Source organism: Homarus americanus, unplaced genomic scaffold (assembly GCF_018991925.1).
Source record: "Homarus americanus isolate GMGI-L3 unplaced genomic scaffold, GMGI_Hamer_2.0 scaffold47967, whole genome shotgun sequence".
NCBI lineage: Eukaryota > Metazoa > Arthropoda > Malacostraca > Decapoda > Nephropidae > Homarus > Homarus americanus.
Window position 1 is genome coordinate 2520338 of NW_024731965.1, and position 20094 is coordinate 2540431.

The following is a 20094-nucleotide window of genomic DNA, read 5'->3' on the forward strand; positions in this document are numbered from 1 at the left end:
AGCAGCAGTACTTGGGACCATCAAGCAACAGTACTTGGGACCATCAAGCAGCAGTACTTGGGACCATCAAGCAGCAGTACTTGGGACCATCAAGCAGCAGTACTTGGGACCATCAAGCAGCAGTACTTGGGACCATCAAGCAACAGTATGGGACATCAAGCAGCAGAGCTGGACCGTAAACAACAATGCAGGACCATCGAAACGCCGACAAGACTTGGACCATCAAGCAGACTTGGGACATCAAGCAGCAGTAACAGGACCATCAAGCAGCAGAACTTGGGACCATCAAGCATTTTGGGACCCGTAAACGGCAGTACTTGGGACCATCAAGCAACAGTACTTGGGACCATCAAGCAACACTTGGGACCATCAAGCAACACCGGAATCAAGCAGCAGTACTTGGGACCATCAAGCAGCAGTACTTGGGACCATCAAGCAGCAGTACTTGGGACCATCAAGCAGTAGAACTTGGGACCATCAAGCAGCAGTACTTGGGACCATCAAGCAGCAGTACTTGGGACCATCAAGCAGCAGTACTTGGGACCATCAAGCAGCAGTACTTGGGACCATCAAGCAGTAGAACTTGGGACCATCAAGCAGCAGTACTTGGGACCACCAAGCAGCAATATTAGCAGCTACATAAATATGCAAAATCAATAAAATTTCTTACAAATTCTTTACAACTTTCATATTTATAAGAAAGAATAACCATAATATCACTGGCACATTAATAAACAAAACTATGAGGGAAGAGAATCGGTATTTACAATGGCGATGAACCAAAAACCTCGAACACACATGATATGGAGAGACATTCCTTTATCTTATACGTGGTAGTATTAGGCAAGTAAATACAAACCTCGTCTTAACTTGATCCTCCCATGGTCGCTGCTGCCTAACACATTAATACTGACCAAACAAACTGATCATGACATAATAGGAACTTAATTTTACCTCTATAAACACAACTTATTATTACAAAAAAAAATAATGCAGACAATTTTAATAATTTACTTTAGTTCTATAAGCCTAAGTTAACTTCTTTAATGCTTTATTTCACTTGACAAGGTAAGATGATCTCCAGATGGGAGGTCATCTTGGGTGAGAACAGGAGTTCGCAACACCCTGCCAGCCACCGCTACTCTTAACATCATGTGGGCGGTGTGTGTAATAACCGAGGTGTGCCCCCATTAAGTAACACACACACATTACTCATCCAACCATACTGTACTATTTTTGTAATAATATTCAACCAACTATCATTAGAGTGTAGGATATTATTGCAGTCAAACTGATAAATATATAAAATACGAAAGCTACTGCTACCATTACCGTGGCAGCTTATGCTAGAAAATACTCCAGTAGGAGCAACATAATGTACAGATGGTGTCCCTCATCATCCTTGGCTTATAAAGACCGACCTCCATCACAAATGGGTGTCTAGTTCCTCAAAACTTGGGCTGTTTATAATTTTTCTCATTACTTATCTTTCAATATGACATGAAAGGGGTGGTTACTGACTAGCTACAGTACAGTACATGGGAACTGTTGACAATGTGAACTACAAATTGAACTACACGAGCAACTTTGTGCATGTATGAAAAATGATTGTCACTACTTGACACCCAAGTTTCTTTCCTTATCAAGACGATCAATTATGCAAGACCTCCAGTGTCTGAGATTCATAATAACTTTGGCTCAAAGTCTTGGTCAACATTAGTGTGCAGTAACTACAAGAGAATGGTAGTTAGCTGCTCTGCTGTACAAGAGACTGGTAGTTAGCTGCTCTGCTGTACAAGAGACTGGTAGTTAGCTGCTCTGCTGTATAGGATAGTACTCAGAGTTTAAGCCAGTGATTAAGTGTGTACAGTACAATACACTGGCAGCCACCAATACAGTACAGGCTCAGGACCAATATTGGTTGGTAGTTTAAAGAAGGTTCCTGCTAAAGTGGGGCTTCAGTTACTTTCAATTTATATAATTTTGGATCTCAATATAACTTAGTTGTAATGATGAACAAGAAGTTGATATATGTGAAGTATATGGAGTTACTTAGAGCTTACTTCTGCGTCATACAGATAAGTTCACAAATTTCAAGAGTAAAATTTTCATGCTTAAGAGACCCATAAGAGGGTGGTGATATGAAGCCCTCCTGTCTGGCTCAGAGAAAATGTTGGCAACATGCTAGAGGACTTGCCATGGCTGCCATGAACATGCAAGTAAATATAACTTCAGCAGTATGTACGGCAGATACCATGAAGACACGTGTGATAAAAGTAAAGAACAAAACAAGATGGTTAATGCTAGTAACAACTGTACATCCAAAAACATTTTTCATATAAGAAATATCTAAAACATAAAGAAAAAGGTTTAAAAATGACCAGTTGAATAAATTGGAAGGCTGGTGCAGGCACACTAAGGTTAGAGTAATGCAGTTTTTGTGGTCTAATAAATATTACCAACCCAAGTTTAGTGATTAACAATCCTCACCTAATATGACAATTTATCACCAGATAAACAATATTATCTAACTAATTTGATCTACATTACTGACTCATTAAGATCTACACTGGCAGATATGTATTTATTTACCATTAACATTTACTGTTCAAATGTAATGGATTTTCATTACAGTATTCTCTTCACAAGAGGCAGCAGTACAGTTACCTGGTCTCTGCCACCACTATTCTAAGGTGGGTACAAACCTCACCCGAGTCCTAAAGACAGATGCTTCAAGGGAAGAAATATGATATGAAAAACCTTAACCACCACATAAGTTGCCCGCAGGAGTACTGTATTTTGACTCTCACAATGAGACCCAGCTCATATAAAACGTCTCCAACGTGAGCATAGCAAAAGTTTCCTACATGTTTCAACTACAGTATATGTACGGCTTTACCGGGGAAATAAGGACATGCACAAAAGGTCGAGACTGAGTGGGAACTGTAGGCATACACAAAATATACAACAAACACACTGGTCACACACCCACACCACCACGACATTCATCGTATAATTCCATTCAAGGATAAACGGCAAACGACGGGCTCAATCACACGCGAGGACAATGGGAGAGAGACCGAAAACTCGTAAATTATCCCCAGGAGTCGATACCTTACTGCCGTGACTCTGGTGCTAACACCGTACTTTGGCATTTGCTTCCCAAATATTTCCTTTGGGAGTTAAATAAGCAGCACACGTCAACAGTCTGTCCGTGGAGAGCCACATATATATATTTCATACTGTCAGTGCACAACAGGCACTCATAGTTTGAGTCGCTGGAGTTGTTCTTCATATTGTCAGTGTGAAGTACTGTACTGCAAGGCCTCGGATCCATGTTGATTTGTAGTGCAGGTTCGACTTAGGCCCTGCAATTAATGAGGGGGAAATATTAACACCACCTTATAAAAATATACTCTGTAATACACACATTAAATATACAGTACATCTACACACTCATTAAACAGTGTTCTGATTACTACAAAAAGAACCCCATTTAAACCATCATAAAAACCAACAACTTTAAGGTGGTTTAATGATAAGGTGAATTAAACTAGGACTAATATTCTTGTGATCCAAAATAATCAAGATAAATAAGACAAGTTGGTCACCTGGAGTCATTTTCAGCATGAATGATGGTCCGTTCCTTGTAATAGATCTCCTCTTCCTCCTGGTCACACAGTAGCAACACCACAGCCCCAAACAGGAAGATGGCTGACCCCCACCCAACACCATAGGCCCATCCAAATTCCCACAGAGTTCGGTTACCTGTAAAATATTTTTGGGTCAGTACAGGTAAACACTAATGTACACATGTGTAAAACAAACGGCACTGAAATAAACGTTGTACCCTGTATTTATTTATGTAATATTAACCGTTTTCTAAGTTTTTATAAATTTTTTGTGATGTTGTGTACAGTAAATTATAAAAAAGATAATACTGTACATAGCACATATAACAATAGTAGGATATATCTATAACATGATCAATGGTGGTGACCTAAATAACCAGAGCAATAACTAATTTATAATGTTATTCTTGGTGTGTGTGTGTGTGTGTGTGTGTGTGTGTGGTATAAATGTTTACATAATACAGTATGTACGTACAGTAAATTAATCAAGTCAGCTGTGTTGAGTGATGTTTTAAAAAGTAAAGAACAAAAGTTCCTCTAAAAGGTTTGGTTAACACTATAGTAATAATGCCTGTACTGTACTGTACTGTACTGTACTGTACTGTACTGTGCTGTACTGTGCTGTACTGAGGTGTGCTGTACTGTACTGTGTACTGAGGTGCTGTACTGTACTGAGGTGTACTGTGCTGTACTGTACTGTACTGTACTGAGCTGTACTGTGCTGTACTGTACTGTAGTGTATGTGCTGTACTGAGCTGTACTGTACTGAGCTGTACTGTACTGTAGTGTACTGTACTGTAGTGTATGTGTGGTGCTGTAATGTACTGAGCTGTACTGTACTGTGCTGTACTGTACTGAGCTGTACTGTGCTGTACTGTACTGACCTGTACTGTGCTGTACTGCATACTGCACTGGAGCGTACTGTATTGTAGTGTACCGTACTGTAGTGTATTGTACTGTATGTGCAGTGCTGTACTGTACTGAGCTGTACTGTACTGTAGTGTACTGTACTGTAATGTACCGTACTGTACCATACTGTACTGTAATGTACTCTATTGTATTGTACTCTAGTGTACTGTACTGTAGTGTGGTGTACTTTAGTGTAGTGTACAGTAGTGTACTGTACTCTATTGTATTGCACTGTAGTGTAATGTTGTGTACTGTAGTTTACTGTAGTGTATTGTATTATACTATATTGTACTATACTATACTGTATTGTACTGTACTATACTGTAGTGTAGTACTGTACTGTAATGTAGTGTACTGTAGTGTACTGTACTGTACAGTAGTGTAGTGTGTTATACTGTAGCTGACTACACTGTAGCCACCTTACCAAGCTCTAGCTCCTGAGCGAAGAAGACTGGATACAGGATGAGGGCGACCAAGATGGCGATCACTGTAACAGAGGTCGGTAATTAGTGACACCTGTACTGTTATGATGACACCTGTACTGTTATGATGACACCTGTACTGTTATGATGACACCTGTACTGTTATGATGACACCTGTACTATGATGACACCTGTATTGTTATGATGACACCTGTACTGTTATGATGACACCTGTACTGTTATGATGACACCTGTACTGTTATGATGACACCTGTACTATGATGACACCTGTATTGTATGATGATGACACCTGTACTGTTATGATGACACCTGTACTGTTATGGATGATAATTTGTACTGTTATGATGACACTCTGGTATTGTTATGATGACAACGGTACTGTTATGATGACACCTGTATTGTTATGATGATACCTGTACTGTTATGATGACACCTGTACTGTTATGATGACACCTGTACTGTTATGATGACACCTGTACTGTTATGATGACACCTGTACTGTTATGATGACACCTGTATTGTTATGATGACACCTGTACTGTTATGATGACACCTGTACTGTTATGATGACACCTGTATTGTTATGATGACACCTGTACTGTTATGATGACACCTGTACTGTTATGATGACACCTGTACTGTTATGATGACACCTGTCCTGTTATGATGACACCTGTACTGTTATGATGACACCTGTACTGTTATGATGACACCTGTACTGTTATGATGACACCTGTACTGTTATGATGACACCTGTACTGTTATGATGACACCTGTACTGTTATGATGACACCTGTACTGTTATGATGACACCTGTACTGTTATGATGACACCTGTACTGTTATGATGACACCTGTACTGTTATGATGACACCTGTACTGTTATGATGACACCTGTACTGTTATGATGACACCTGTACTGTTGTTGACACCTGTATTGATACGATGACACCTGTACCTGTATTGAGCACCTGTATTGTTGCTGGTAAGCACCTGTATTGTTATATTGATGACACCTGTACTGTGCAGGTGACACCTGTATTGTTATGATGACACCTGCACTGCTATGATGACACCTGTACTGTTATGATGACACATGTACTGTTATGATGACACCTGTATTGTTATGATGACACCTGTATTGTGATGACACCTGTGCTGTTATGATGACACCTGTACTGCTATGATGACACCTCTCTTATTGTTATGATGACACCTGTACTGTTATGATGACACCTGTACTGTTATGATGACACCTGTATTGTTATGATGACACCTGTACTGTTATGATGACACCTGTACTGTTATGATGACACCTGTATTGTTATGATGACACCTGTACTGTTATGATGACACCTGTACTGTTATGATGACACCTGTACTGTTATGATGACACCTGTCCTGTTATGATGACACCTGTACTGTTATGATGACACCTGTACTGTTATGATGACACCTGTACTGTTATGATGACACCTGTACTGTTATGATGACACCTGTACTGTTATGATGACACCTGTACTGTTATGATGACACCTGTACTGTTATGATGACACCTGTGCTGTCATAATGACACCTGTACTGTCATAAAGACACCTGTAACATCTGTGGCCATAATAACACCTGTAACGCCTGTCTGTGTGGCCATAATAACACCTGTAACACCTGTGTGGCCATAACACCTGTAACACATCTGTAGATATATTTAAGAGAATGAACGAGTTGATGGTTCAGGGTAAACACAAGACATACACTCTGTCACGTTCGTTGAGTGATACAGTATATATAATGTGTCTAAAGTCCTGCTGTAATAGTAGAGATAAGTTTATTACTCTAGAAACAGGGGCGCCATGACGTCACCACTTACCCTGCAGAAGTAATGACATTGTCTGGACTTTGTTTTGATAATGCCTGGTGCTAGTTAACATGACAACACAGTGTTGTTATTGTTTTGATGATTCACTAATGAACCACTGGGGTATATCATTATTTATATTAATTAATGGGTAAAACTTTACTTCAACTACCATAAGTATTTGGATGTTTAGATTCGAGATAGATGGGCTATATTGGGTAAATCTTAAGTTTTGGTCATCCCTGTACTAAGACATGCAGACTGTTTTTTCTGATGGTTTGCTATGTGTTATGAGTGATTTAGACCTTCAATTCTATGGGAAATCACTAGTTTTGAGTTACTCCTCCCCCCCCCCTTACCGATGTATGTTAAGCTAACCTTTGCGACAGACAACCTGTAGAGATAATGTGTCTTATTGTTTAAAGTACTTAATCCCTTAGTTAGAATCTTATGGTTCCCTAAATGACCAAAACCAAAATAATACCAATATTGTTTGGAAAGTTTATACTATGAAATTTGCTTGTATGGGCAGCTAATTGCCAATGAATTAGTTCATGTGTTTAGTAATATTTATATATTCAAAATAGCATTACTGTATTGCACAGTAAAGCACAATTAATTATCTAATAATATTTATTTACAGAGCCATCAGCCGAGAAGGTTGGTCAACTACAGCTAAGCTCGACCCCAACCATTGACGTCACAACCAATCACAGCGCTTTTCACAGTCAGTGACTTTTTAGCAACTTAAACCTTATCTTTGACATAGTGAATTTAAGCGTTTTCTTTACCCATTGACCTGCCATCTTACGAAAAAATTCCGACTGTCAACTCGTCCATTTACAGCAAGAAATGCCACATTAAAACTGACTCACTGTAACACTAAGGATAAATAATGTAAATATTAAAATTAACTGAACAAAAATAAAAATGAATGAAAAACTACAATTGTTTAGAAAAAGGTCATGTTATATAACAACAGTACAACATAGTAACATAACAACATGGTAAATACTACAACACAAGACTAACGAAAAACCTAAGACACTTGGATCTATGTACAGTCGTTTGCACTTATACCTGGTACAGTGGCTGGTGTGTTTTCGATATGTTGCGACAAAACTGTGTTTGTTTACATAGCAGAATGACCCTTACGAACTTCACAATAGTAGCCAGACTATGGATAAGCATTCCAGAGTTGCCACATCTCACAAACGCACCAGCCACTGTACCAGGTATAAGTGAAGGTGAAACTACTCACATGCCAGAGTCATGACCCAGACAGCGATGCGGTAATAGCGAGTCTTGACGGTGGGGTCGTTGTTGCTGAGCCCGAGACCCGTCATGATGGTGGCGAAGATGTCGAGCAGCAGACAGATGACACACAATGCTGCACTCGCCATGATGTATGCTGTAAATATAATGATACATTATATATTGCAGTGCTCGCCATGATGTTTGTGAAGAGTGAGGAGGGGATGAAGGCGCGACTGAGGGAGAGGTGAGGGGGAAGGAGGGAGAGAGACGGGAGAATAAGGACAGGGGTGACGGTAATGGAGTATGGATGACGACTAAGGGTTACAGAAACACAAAACATCATGTGGATTATGTAGTGTACAAAATAGCTCTAGTTGTGGCCAATCAGGAAATTCGCTCAGGAAAACAATACTTGGAGATGAAATTAGCCGACAATATTATGTGTAGTGGGTAGTAGGCAGCTACCAAACAGGGAGGTACTACCGCCTGGGAGGATATTGGAAGCATAATGGGTTGTCATATGTAACCAAGTCCCAGGTTGATGATCTGACTTTCTGCCTCATTTACACACAATTGTAGGGTCTCAGTTGTTTTTCTTACTATTGACAACACAACATACATATATTGTTTCTCACTTTTGATACTTTTTTCATTTTTGTATTTCTTTGTTTTTTATTATTAGTAGTATTTCCGCCCCCCCCCCCAGGCCCCATGTGGCTCAGCGACCTGTGCCCGCTAATCCCCGTAAAAAACTCGGGTGACAACGAACTATGAGACATGACTACAGACGACGTCAACACCTACTGCTGTGCCCTCTTTGTTTACAAATCTATCAATCACTTGCTTGACAATAATTATTTCCAGTTCTGGAATAATCAGAGATACAACTTAAGGCACCCAGAGCTACTAAGACCACCCCCCCCCCATGCGCTCCTCTCAGTCCCAGACCTACATAAAATATCAGGGTGTGAAGGTGTGGAACAACTTACCCTCACCCATCCCAGCAAAGACTACACTGCTTCCTTTATATTGTTGCTTTTATTGTACCACCAAAACCATTTTATCAGAAATTATCACGTAGACAGATAGAAATTACCATTACAATAAATATATTTGCTGACAAGACACAATACTGACAGCTCTGTCCTCTTGTTCCACCTTAATACACCCCATGTTGTACTGCTTCCCTCCCTTATCATATTAATGTATATCAACACCACTGTAAAGTATGTATATACAGTACTTATAATATAAATGTAAATAAAAAATAAATAACGAAGTGATAACCGTGGTAACAAACTGATGTGTTGTTATTACCACCTTGCTATTGTACTATTCCAGATGATATTAAATGTTCCATAATACTTCCTTGAGATAAATGTATAGTATATATCAGGTGCAGCTCAGGTTCTCAACTGGCTCAGTCATGTTAATATTGCTATTATTATCCACTCGGTATCTGTGTTCTTATGGCTAAATAAACTGTTTCAATATCAAACTGACATTCATATGTAGTAATGGCTTGGATCAAGGGTAAGAGAAGTGCATCAGAAAACTACAGGCCGATCAGCCAAGCATTACATACTATGCTAACACTTGACCGAACAGTCATCAACAATCACAACACGGTTTGATGAAAAGAAAATCCTGCCTGATAAATTTACCCAAGCTCCTTGACACGGTAACACACTATGTGGACCAAGGCTCACCAGTGGATGTGTTGTACATGGAATTCTCTAAGGAAGACAAGATGAACAAGGATCAAAACCCTCCCTGCACGCTGTGAGGTCAATCAGGTAAAATACACAGACACACAGACGCCCCTCAGACCACCAGGGCCGCGGTGGAGGAAGGCAATTTACTTGATGACTTATCCTCTTAGGTTAATAGAGAACACCAAACCCTTAACAGCCACACCCTCACCACTTACAGTTACAACCTCACACTACGCCTGCCATACCTCCCTGACACAAGATGTTGGTGAATGTCGCACAGGCCACCACTTACTGCTAACACCGTTAAGGTTTGGCACCAACATGTACAATGCCATCTCTCTCTCTCTCTCTCTCTCTCTCTCTCTCTCTCTCTCCTTTATAATTTTATGGCTCCACGTTTACTCTTTTCTATTTCTGGTCCCGAAATTCCAATGTCGTTGTCCCATTTTTCACGGAGGAATAATTACATTTGGTTGTCTGAAGAGCTTATCTCTCTCTCTCTCTCTCTCTCTCTCTCTCTCTCTCTCTCTCTCTCTCTCTCTCTCTCTCTCTCTCTCTTCACCCAAGGGTTCTTCTCGTCATCATTTGGTCGACGAATCAGACACACATGACGTCACTTGTAATGTTTATATCTTTTATTCATTAAACACACCTACTTTTTTCATTCTCTAATTTACTACACAACTTACAATACTACAGTACTTTACTACAGTACTTACTATACTACAGTACTTTACTACCGTACTTTCCTCGCCTCTTTTATTTTATCTCCCGGTTTATTATGCTTGTTATTATTTAGCATTTACCCTCATTATTCCAGGTGTGTGTGTGTACCTCCTCTCCCATCCTTACTCTCCCTCCACCACCACTCTCACTCTCCCTCCACCACCACTCTCCCTCCACCACCACTCTCACTCTCCCTCCACCACCACTCTCCCTCTCACTCCTATCAATTGTAGGCAAATTATTGGAAGCAATAATTTCAAACTCTATTCGAAATCACCTGGAGAAGCACAAGTTGATCAATAATTCCCAACATGGTTTCACAAGTGGGTGTTCATGTCTGACTAATCTATTAACAATCGTTTCAACTGTTTTCGAATAAGTGGTCGAGGGGCATGACTATGATGTGGTATACCTCGACTTAAGTAAAGCCTTCGACAGAGTCCCCCACGAAAGACTAATACGAAAAGTGGAGGCTCGTGGCATTGTAGGAGATATTCTAAAATGGATTAGGGTGTGGTTACAGGACAGGAAACAGCGAGTGAGCATTAACGGCACTAAATCCGACTGGGGTAACATCTCTAGCGGAGTACCCCAAGGCTCAGTACTTGGACCATTACTATTTATTACATACATACACGATATAGATAGCAACATAAGTAAATTTGCTGATGACACTAAAATAGGGCGTGTAATTAAATCTGACAAGGACTCCGCAAAACTACAGGAAGATCTAAAAAAATTCTCGAATGGTCTGAAAAATGGCAGATGAAATTTAATGTGGACAAATGTAAAGTATTTAGTCTAGGAGATGTAAACAGAGAAACCAGATGAACAACGATGTTTTAGAGAAATCAGACTGTGAGAAAAATTTAGGAGTAATGATAAGTAGGAATCTTAAACCAAGTAAACAATGTGTATTTGCTCGAAACAAGGCTAATAAAGTACTTGGGTTTGTACAAAGGAGTGTTAGTTACAAGACTAGCGAGGCTATCCTAGAACTGTATCTTGCGCTTGTGAGACCTCACTTGGATTACGCAGTTCAGTTCAGTTCTGGTCACCGTATTACAGAATGAATATAGAATCCCTAGAAAGAATTCAGAGGAGAATGACAAGACTAATCCCAGGCATTAGGAACCTTGAGTACAGAGACAGGTTAAAGATCTTAATTTGCACCCCTAACGAGAGCGAGGGCGACATGATAGAGGTGTATAAATGGAAATCAGCAAAAAAAGGTGATACAACAAAGGTACTCAAACTATCCAACCAGGAGCAACCAACAATGGTTTTAAATTAGACAAATTTAGATTTGGCGTGAAATAGGTAAACATTGGTTTGTAATAGAGTAGTGATGATGGAACAAGTTACCAAACATCATCATTAACTCTAACACGCTGGATAGCTTCAAACAAAGGTTGATATATGAGCGATAGGGGTTGGTGTAAACGGGGCCCCTGCCTAGTATGGGCCAATAGTTACTGTTTCAGTCTTATGTTCTAACCACCTCCTCCCACCACCACTGTCACTCTCACCTACCGCAACCACTCTCTCCCACCACCCCTGTCACTCCCACCACCACTGTCACTCTCACCACTACCACTCTCCCACCACCCCTGTCACTCCTCCCACCACCACTGTCACTCCCTACCACTACCACTCTTCCTCCCACCACCCCTGTCACTCCTCCCACCATCACTGTCACTCTTCCCATCACTGTCATCACCCTCCCACCACCTTTCCCACAGTACAATACAAGGAAGAGACCAACACTTACGCTCGTCTCTCGCTGTGTGACATCCCGCCTCTGCGTTGATTTGAAGGGAGAGGTTTGGGGCACCGGGCTCAACACAGTGTTCGAAGAGGCCTTGACGCCAACCCACCGCCAATAGCCAGTCGGAGGAAGCCAGTGCCAGCACCATCAGGAAGGCGGTAATGATGCCACACACCAGCGCGATCACCTGCACAAGGAGACAACATATGTTTAGTTTATCTGACACCTGTTAGTGCCTCTACCTGCGTATATGTGGCATGTTTACACCTAATTAGTTTTTGACACCTGTTTAGTTACTCCTTCACACCAGCTTATTGTACAGGTATACAATGTACAGTGTGTCAATAAAGTATCCCAGTGATGTACCGGGAGGGTTAGTATGTGTTTCTGTGTACCGGGAGGGTTAGTATGTGTTTCTGTGTACCGGGAGGGTTGGTATGATGGCTCTGTGGATATTAACTATGCCCAAATAAACACACATTGCATTACATAAGTTACACTACACACCAGAGTTAATCATCTAAGGTCCCATAATGTTTCATACAGTGTGTGGTCGGATACTTCTTGGACATACTGTACATGTGGTGCGTGAGAGGCCATAATTGTCTCTTAATGATGCTGTTAATTTTCTTTTTTAATTATCAAATAAGTTACTTACCTAACCTTCTCTACCCTTACTTAATCTAGCCTAACTTAACTTAACCTAACCTAACCAAACCTACCCATACTTATAACTTAACTTAACCTAACCTTATCGTGTGTGTGTGTGTGCACAGGGTTGGTGTAATGCGTGTACTGTGGCAGCATTACGTTAGAAACGCAGACACTGCTTGCTCCCTCTCGCTATCAGCTGCCGCCGCTGGCTAGCCCTCGTGGCGAACAGGGAAGCATCTGGCATAAGTCTTCCCCTGCCAGTACACAGACTCCTCACCATCAAGGCCTACTCGTGGCAACACACGGTAACTGGGTGCCTCGTGGGCCCAGGCTAGACCAGAAAGGGATCTCGGAGTAGCAGTGGGCCCCAGAAGGACGGCCCATAGGCCCACTGGCATGTGGACACGTCCTGGCGCCTACCAACCATTGCCCCGCTACCTAGCGGATTAACCTTGGTAGCTATAAGGCTATGGGAGTAAACCCTGAACGAGAAATCTATTGTGGAGCCCCGCATCAGGCAGGGAGCCCCGCATCAGGCAGACATGTTACAGAGCTCCAACAAGACCCCAACGGTGGTATAGGCGGAAGAGGTGACCACCATGGGAACCCAGCGACTACACCAGCGGATTATGGCAATGCCTGATGGACAGACTACACAGGCGAAACCCAATAACTGGACTATCGGTAGTCCATTGCAACTCTCCCTGTCCCCAGCCGTTGCAACACTTGCACCACTGGATCAGGAAAAGGGAGAGCCAAGATGTGTGGTTGCAGCCTGCGCTCCTGCCTCACCACATGAATCAACCCACGCGCACACATCATCCAGCTCATCATATCTTTCATCATCATCAAAACCCCTATGCCCCCAAAAGTCTTATGGCGACGGGGACAGGCAGAGATGACTGCCGGGGGTCTCTAGTCAAACTCTGCACATGGGCGGCACAGAAAAGATGGTCGTTTATACACTGGAATCTAGGCAGCAAGCAGTGCAATCCGGTCCTGTTTGCGGCTTAGCAGCCCTTTCAAGGAGCCACTCTGCTCACCCCACATGGGGAGAAGGCTAGAAAAGGTGCCCTAAACATAGCCTGCCTAAAAAACAACCGACTGGGCAACCGCACCCAGTAAGGTCATCCTCTTGTGGTCGAAAACACAATCAAAATCACAGATCCAAACAAAAACAGTATCGGCCTCTTTCGTCACCTCAAAACTCACCAACGAAGGTGACATCCTTAATAATTCATATCATTGTATCATAGCTGGATGATCGTCATACTCGATTCCGAGTGACAGCAACGTAGTAATAATAATAATAATAATAATAATTAACGGTTTTTGAAAAGTTCTGCAGCCCGATGGCTGAAAATATACATTGGACATAAATGACTTATCACATACATTGGTGGTTTAACAAAAGCCTTCATTAGAGAAAGGTGAAGGAACATACAGAGTAATGCTTACAGTGGTCACATAGATCTTGTGAGCTGAGGTGTTGAACAGCAGACACGTAGTGTAGTAACTCCTTCACAGTGAGTGTGTGTGTGTGTGTGTGTGTGTGTGTGTGTGTTTGCAGCCCTCTGATGTTTGTATGAACGGAAGGATGGACAGATGGGCGAAGGACGACAGTCGGGCGGAAGGACAAAACAATGAAATAGATTATCAGATAACATGACGACGGTAATGACTGAGGGGGGGAGGGGAGTGGAGGTGAGGAGAGGAATAGAGTGAGGGGAGAAGAGAGAGACTAAGGAGGAAGTGAGGGGAGGTAGACAGTGAGGGGAGGTGAGAGGAAAGAGTGAGTAAGGAGGAAGTGAGGGAAGGTAGAGAGAGTGAGGGGTGGTAAAGAGAGCAGCGCCAACAGTATACAGGGCAGCAACACTAAATATAGCAGCACTAGACGGGTTAATACTAAAAAGTGGGTGTCTGACCCAGGGACCCAGTGTGTGTGTGTGTGTGTGTGTGTGTGTGTGTGTTCGTTGCTCCCAGAATCTCAATGTGGCGTTAGACCATCACGTGGCACCACTGACACGATCTTTGCTGCACATCATATACAGGAAAAGTGCAGAGAACAGCGTAGTGACCTGTACATGGCCCTCTGGAGGACCCTCAGCCATTTTGGCTGCCCACCAAAATTTATAGCCATTGTGAGGCAACTCCACGATGGCATGAACGGCAGTGTCCTGCACAACGGCACCCGGTCTGAGTTCTTCCCCATCCAAACATGGGTTAAACAAGGGTGTGTACTGGCACCAACTCTCTTTCCCATTTTCTTGGCTGCCTTCCTTACTCGTGCCAGTGCCAATTTAGCCGGCGGGGTGGACATCCAGTACCGGATGAAGGGTCTTTTCAACATAAGACGACTCCAGGCTAGAACAAAGGTATTGGCAGCTTATATTACTGAGCTTCAGTGTGCAGATGACCTCACCCTCGTCACTCACACTGAGTGCAACCTACAGTAGATCCTGAACACCTGCGCAGATGTGTATGCACACTTCAGCCTTAATGTGAATGTACGTAAGACTCAGATTCTCTTCCAGCCTGCCCCTGGACCACACCTCCACCATCCATCCAGCTTAATGGTACTACCCTCTCTAATCTCGGCTCCCACCTGTCCACCACTGCAGACATCGATGAAGAGATTCAAAATCGAATCAGATGTGCAGATGAAGACTTTGGCAGACTCTGTACCAGTGTCTTCAGCTGTAGGGAGCTGAAATTATCTACAAAGCTGCACGGTATCGAGCAGTGGTCCTCCCCACCCTGCTATATGGCAGCGAGACATGGGTCACATACAGGAGGCACCTCAAGGCACATGAAAACTTTCACCAACGTAGTCTACGATCCATCCTCCGAGTTCACTGGGAAGACAAGAAAACAAATGCCAATATTCTTGCTGACACCAACTGTAGGAGCATCAAGGTTACCAATATCCATGAATAACTACGCTGGACTGGCCATGTTACCCTCATGGACAATAGTAGACCGCCAAAGCAGCTACTTTACAGTCACCTAACGAATGGCAAACGTTACGCTGGCGGACAACTGAAAAGGTATAAGGATAGTCTTAAGACAAACCTGAAAAAGTGCCAAATCGACCCCCTCACCTGGGAGACGATCACTCCACACCGTAACGCTTGGAGGAGCACCACACGAGGTGTCATTACTTTCGAGTTGGCTGGACTGCATACCGAGGCAGACAAGCGCAATGCCGGAAAGACGCTGCCGCCGGCCCTCCCGCACTAGATGTAGCCCTCCACATGTGCAACATGTGTGAACAACTCTGTCGGTCCCATAACGGCCTCTTGAGTCACCTCAGAGCTCACCAATGAAGGTGACATCCTTAATAACTCATATCATTGTATCATAGCTGGGTGATCGTCATACCCGATTCCGAGTGACAGCAAAGTAGTATGTGTGTGATGTAATAATAATAATAATAATAATAATAATAATAATAATAATAATAATAATAATAATAATAAACGGTTTATTAATAGAGTTGCAGCCGGTGGCTGAAAATTTACAGACTTACATTTGATTTAGACATAATGATATAATATGCATTGAATACATTTACAGGGCTGCACAGTAAATAAATCAGGAGTTGTTTATTATTTTAACAATAGATGGGATGGTGCTGTTCTTATATCTATCGGTGTGTGTGTGTGTGTGTACATAAAGGCAGACAGAGGTAGTAACAAAATAACTCACCACATTGATAGAGTTGTACATCATGTGCACCAAACACAGTCGTAAAGTGCACATGGTTGATCCCGGGGGTTGCACACAGCCAGACAGACAGACACACTCACACAGACACACACGGTTGTGTTGGTCTCAGTGTTTGTGTTTCGCTGATCTACACATCCCCTCATAGGGAAGCGTTCACTGTCCTCCACCTGTCAACGCCTTGGGTCAGCATCAGACATCTCTCTCTCCAGCACTGGGTGATTTTATCTCTACCTGGATAATTTCAACATTTATGGATGGTTGCAACTTTTGGTGGGATATTTCAACACCAGTCAGTAGTAGTCAGTCAGTGTCGCTAGGTAAACCGGGATTCAACATACCCTTGAGTCATCATGTTATAGGTCAGTGTGTTGACCTCTGACCTAACTGCAGACAGGATTGTAAACGCCTCCTTGTCGCTACACAACTACCGACGCGCACATCATCAGACTAACTAAAATGTTTGTCCCTTATACTGTCAATGCCTACTGTACGTGCCTCCCTCCACCCCCCACCGTGGCCTAACCTACCCACCACAGTGCCCAACACCCCTTCCTCCTGACCAATATCCTCCTCTACAGACAGGCCTGGCACTTGACTCATTAGGGACCTGCCACGTCTTGCCATAAACATCTGCATTGTATCAGGAATTCTCCCCCACACACTCACCCTGTCACCATATGTACCTTGTCGATGAAACCCATGCATGAGTCGACTAGGCAAGCTTCAACTCCGCGTGCTTCCCTGCTGGACGCTGTAAACGCCTTTCGCAGTAAGCCTTGCACAAGATACAAGAGGGTGCCCAACCAACCCCATCGCTGGTAGTGGTGGTGGTGGTAGTGGTGGTGTTGGTGGTGGTAGTGGTGGTGGTGGTGGTGGTGGTGGTGGTGGTAGTGGTGGTGTTGGTGGTGGTGGTAGTGGAAGTGATGATGGTACTGGTGGAAACAGTGGTTGTGGTGATGGTGGTGATTAGTGGTAGTGGTGATGGTGGTGATTAGTGGTAGTGGAAGTAGTGGTAGTGAAGTAGTGCTGGTGGTGGTAATGCTGGTGGTGGTGAGTGCTGGTGGTGGTGGTGGTGATTGTGGTGGTAGTGGAGTAGTGGTGTGAAGTAGTAGTGGTGGCGGCCCGATGGGGTGCAGCTACCTCCCACAAACAAAGTCATCCAACCACACAACAAGTGTCCCACGCTGCCTCATACACTCCTCATACTACCTCCCACACAGCCTTATACTACTCATACTACCTCATACCCACACTACCTCACACTACCTCCACAGCACTACCTCACACTGCAACACTACCTCACACTGCCACACTACCTCCTGCCACACTACCTCACACTGCCCACACTACCTCACACTGCCACACTACTACACCCACACTACCTCACACTACACTGCCACTACCTCACACTGCCACCCCTACCTCACACACCACACTACCTCACACTGCCACTACACTCACACTGCCACACTACCTCACACTACACACTACCTCACACTGCCACACTACCTCATACTGCCACTACCTCATACTGCAAACTACCTCACACACCTCCACTACCTCACACTGCAACACTACCTCCTGCCACAGTGCTGCCTCCTGATTTCAGTGCAGCTCAGTTGAACTGAGGTGATGAATGTAATTATCATTATCATCATCATCACCATCACCACCACCATCATCACCACCACCACCATCATCATCATCATCACCACCATCTTCACCACCACCATCACCATCACCCACCACCATCACCACCACCATCACTCATCATCACCCACCATCATCACCACCATCATCATCACCTACCATCACCACCATCACCTCCATCATCCACCATCACCAAGTGCCACACATGGCCACCTACCCCCTCACCCCTGTAGAAAAGCTTACTGAGGTGAGTCATATTACCTGGAGGTTGACTTGAGGTGTTATGAGGCTCTAGGTATACTGGGTATGGCCTCCTGGGCAACCTCCTGGTGGCTGGTGAATGATATAAATACAGTATGCAGGTGGTGTGCCGGGAGAGCGGTGCATGACAGGTGTGTAGCCAAGGTAAGATGGGTGGGAGGCTTATGATGGAGGTGGCAGGTGGCAAATAGGGGTCTGCAAGAACCAGAGGTCAGAAAACACCGTGGAAAACATGCACCCACCCCGCCACCCTTACTACCCACCGCCTCCTCCCACTACCCCACGCCTCCCTCACTACCTACACGCCTACCCTCACCACCACGCCTACCCCTCACCACCTACACCTCCTCTCACCACCTACACTCCCCTCACCACCTACCCTCTCCCCTACACCTCCCTCACCACCTACACGCCTACCACCTACACGCCTCCCTCACCACCTCCCCTCACCCCGCCTCCTTCACCACCCCACCCTCCCTCTACCCCACGCCTCCTTCACCCACCCCCCTCCTCACCACCTACCTCCCACCTCCCTTCACCACCACGCCTCCCCTCACCACCCACGCCTCCTCACCCCACCTCCCCCACGCCTCCCACTACCCACACACCTCCTTCACCACCCCACGCCCCCCACCACCCACAGGTTGGGTTAATATTAAGAAACTGAGGGAGGAATTCAGCATTCGTAGTTTGGTAGCAACATCTGGCTGAATGAATATATAAACAAAAGCAGAGCCACACCACTGAAGGTTGGAATATAATGGTCATTCCTCACACCTTGGATGGTCGGCGTACAGTAATGACGGTGTGAAGTAAAACCAGGAGAAATAGTACATACAGGAAGGCGATGATGACGGAGGGAAGAAGAAGGTGAAGGATGAAGAGCAGTGAAGAGATGGAGAGTTGAGGAGAGGTGGTCAGTGGTGAAACCAAGAGGTGACCTTGACGGCGACTAACTCAGCCCAGTCACCACCACCCACCACCACCCACCACACTACTGCCTTCACCACCACCATCACCACTACTCCCTCACCACCACCACCATCACCACCATCCTGCAACCACCCTCACCATCACCACTACCACATGTCCCTTCACGCAGGACCCTCTCTCCACCACTCCGACCAACACACACACACACACACACACACACACACACACACACCACCCACCACCAACACCTGCACCACCCAACACCTGTACCACAACAACACCTGCACAACCATAACACCTGCACAACCATAACACCTGTACCACCCATAACACCTGTGCCACCATAACACCTGCTGACCATAACACCTGCACAGCCATAACACCGCCGCACCGCCACGCCAGCACCTGCCACCACCAGCACCTGTACCACCATAACACCTGTACCGCAACACCTGCACCACCATAACACCTGTACCACCAAACTTCACCCCAGCACCTCCACCATAACACATTACCACCATAACGCCACCACCCCCAACACCTGTGCCACCATAACACCTGTA

The 20094-nt window shown here is 44.1% G+C and overlaps 1 protein-coding gene across 1 annotated transcript; it reads right to left on the minus strand.

The window, feature by feature from the left end:
- Positions 1-1754: 1754 nt before the first annotated feature.
- Positions 1755-16918, minus strand: LOC121868134 (transmembrane protein 47-like). The gene is made up of 6 exons (XM_042368439.1): positions 16667-16918; positions 12308-12491; positions 8100-8249; positions 4966-5028; positions 3612-3768; positions 1755-3368 (listed from the first exon to the last, which is right to left on the minus strand). The coding sequence occupies exons 1-6, from the start codon at positions 16718-16720 to the stop codon at positions 3362-3364; spliced, it is 615 nt and encodes a 204-aa protein (XP_042224373.1). The 5' UTR covers positions 16721-16918; the 3' UTR covers positions 1755-3361.
- Positions 16919-20094: the final 3176 nt, after the last annotated feature.

Coding starts and splice junctions, on each gene's coding strand:
- LOC121868134 (XM_042368439.1), bottom strand. CDS start 16,720: ATGTGCACTTTACGACTGTGTTTGGTGCACATGATGTACAACTCTATC. Junction 5,029..8,099: donor CTGGGTCATGACTCTGGCAT/GTGAGTAGTTTC, acceptor CCTCTGTTACAG/TGATCGCCATCTTGGTCGCC. Junction 3,769..4,965: donor CGCTCAGGAGCTAGAGCTTG/GTAAGGTGGCTA, acceptor AATATTTTACAG/GTAACCGAACTCTGTGGGAA.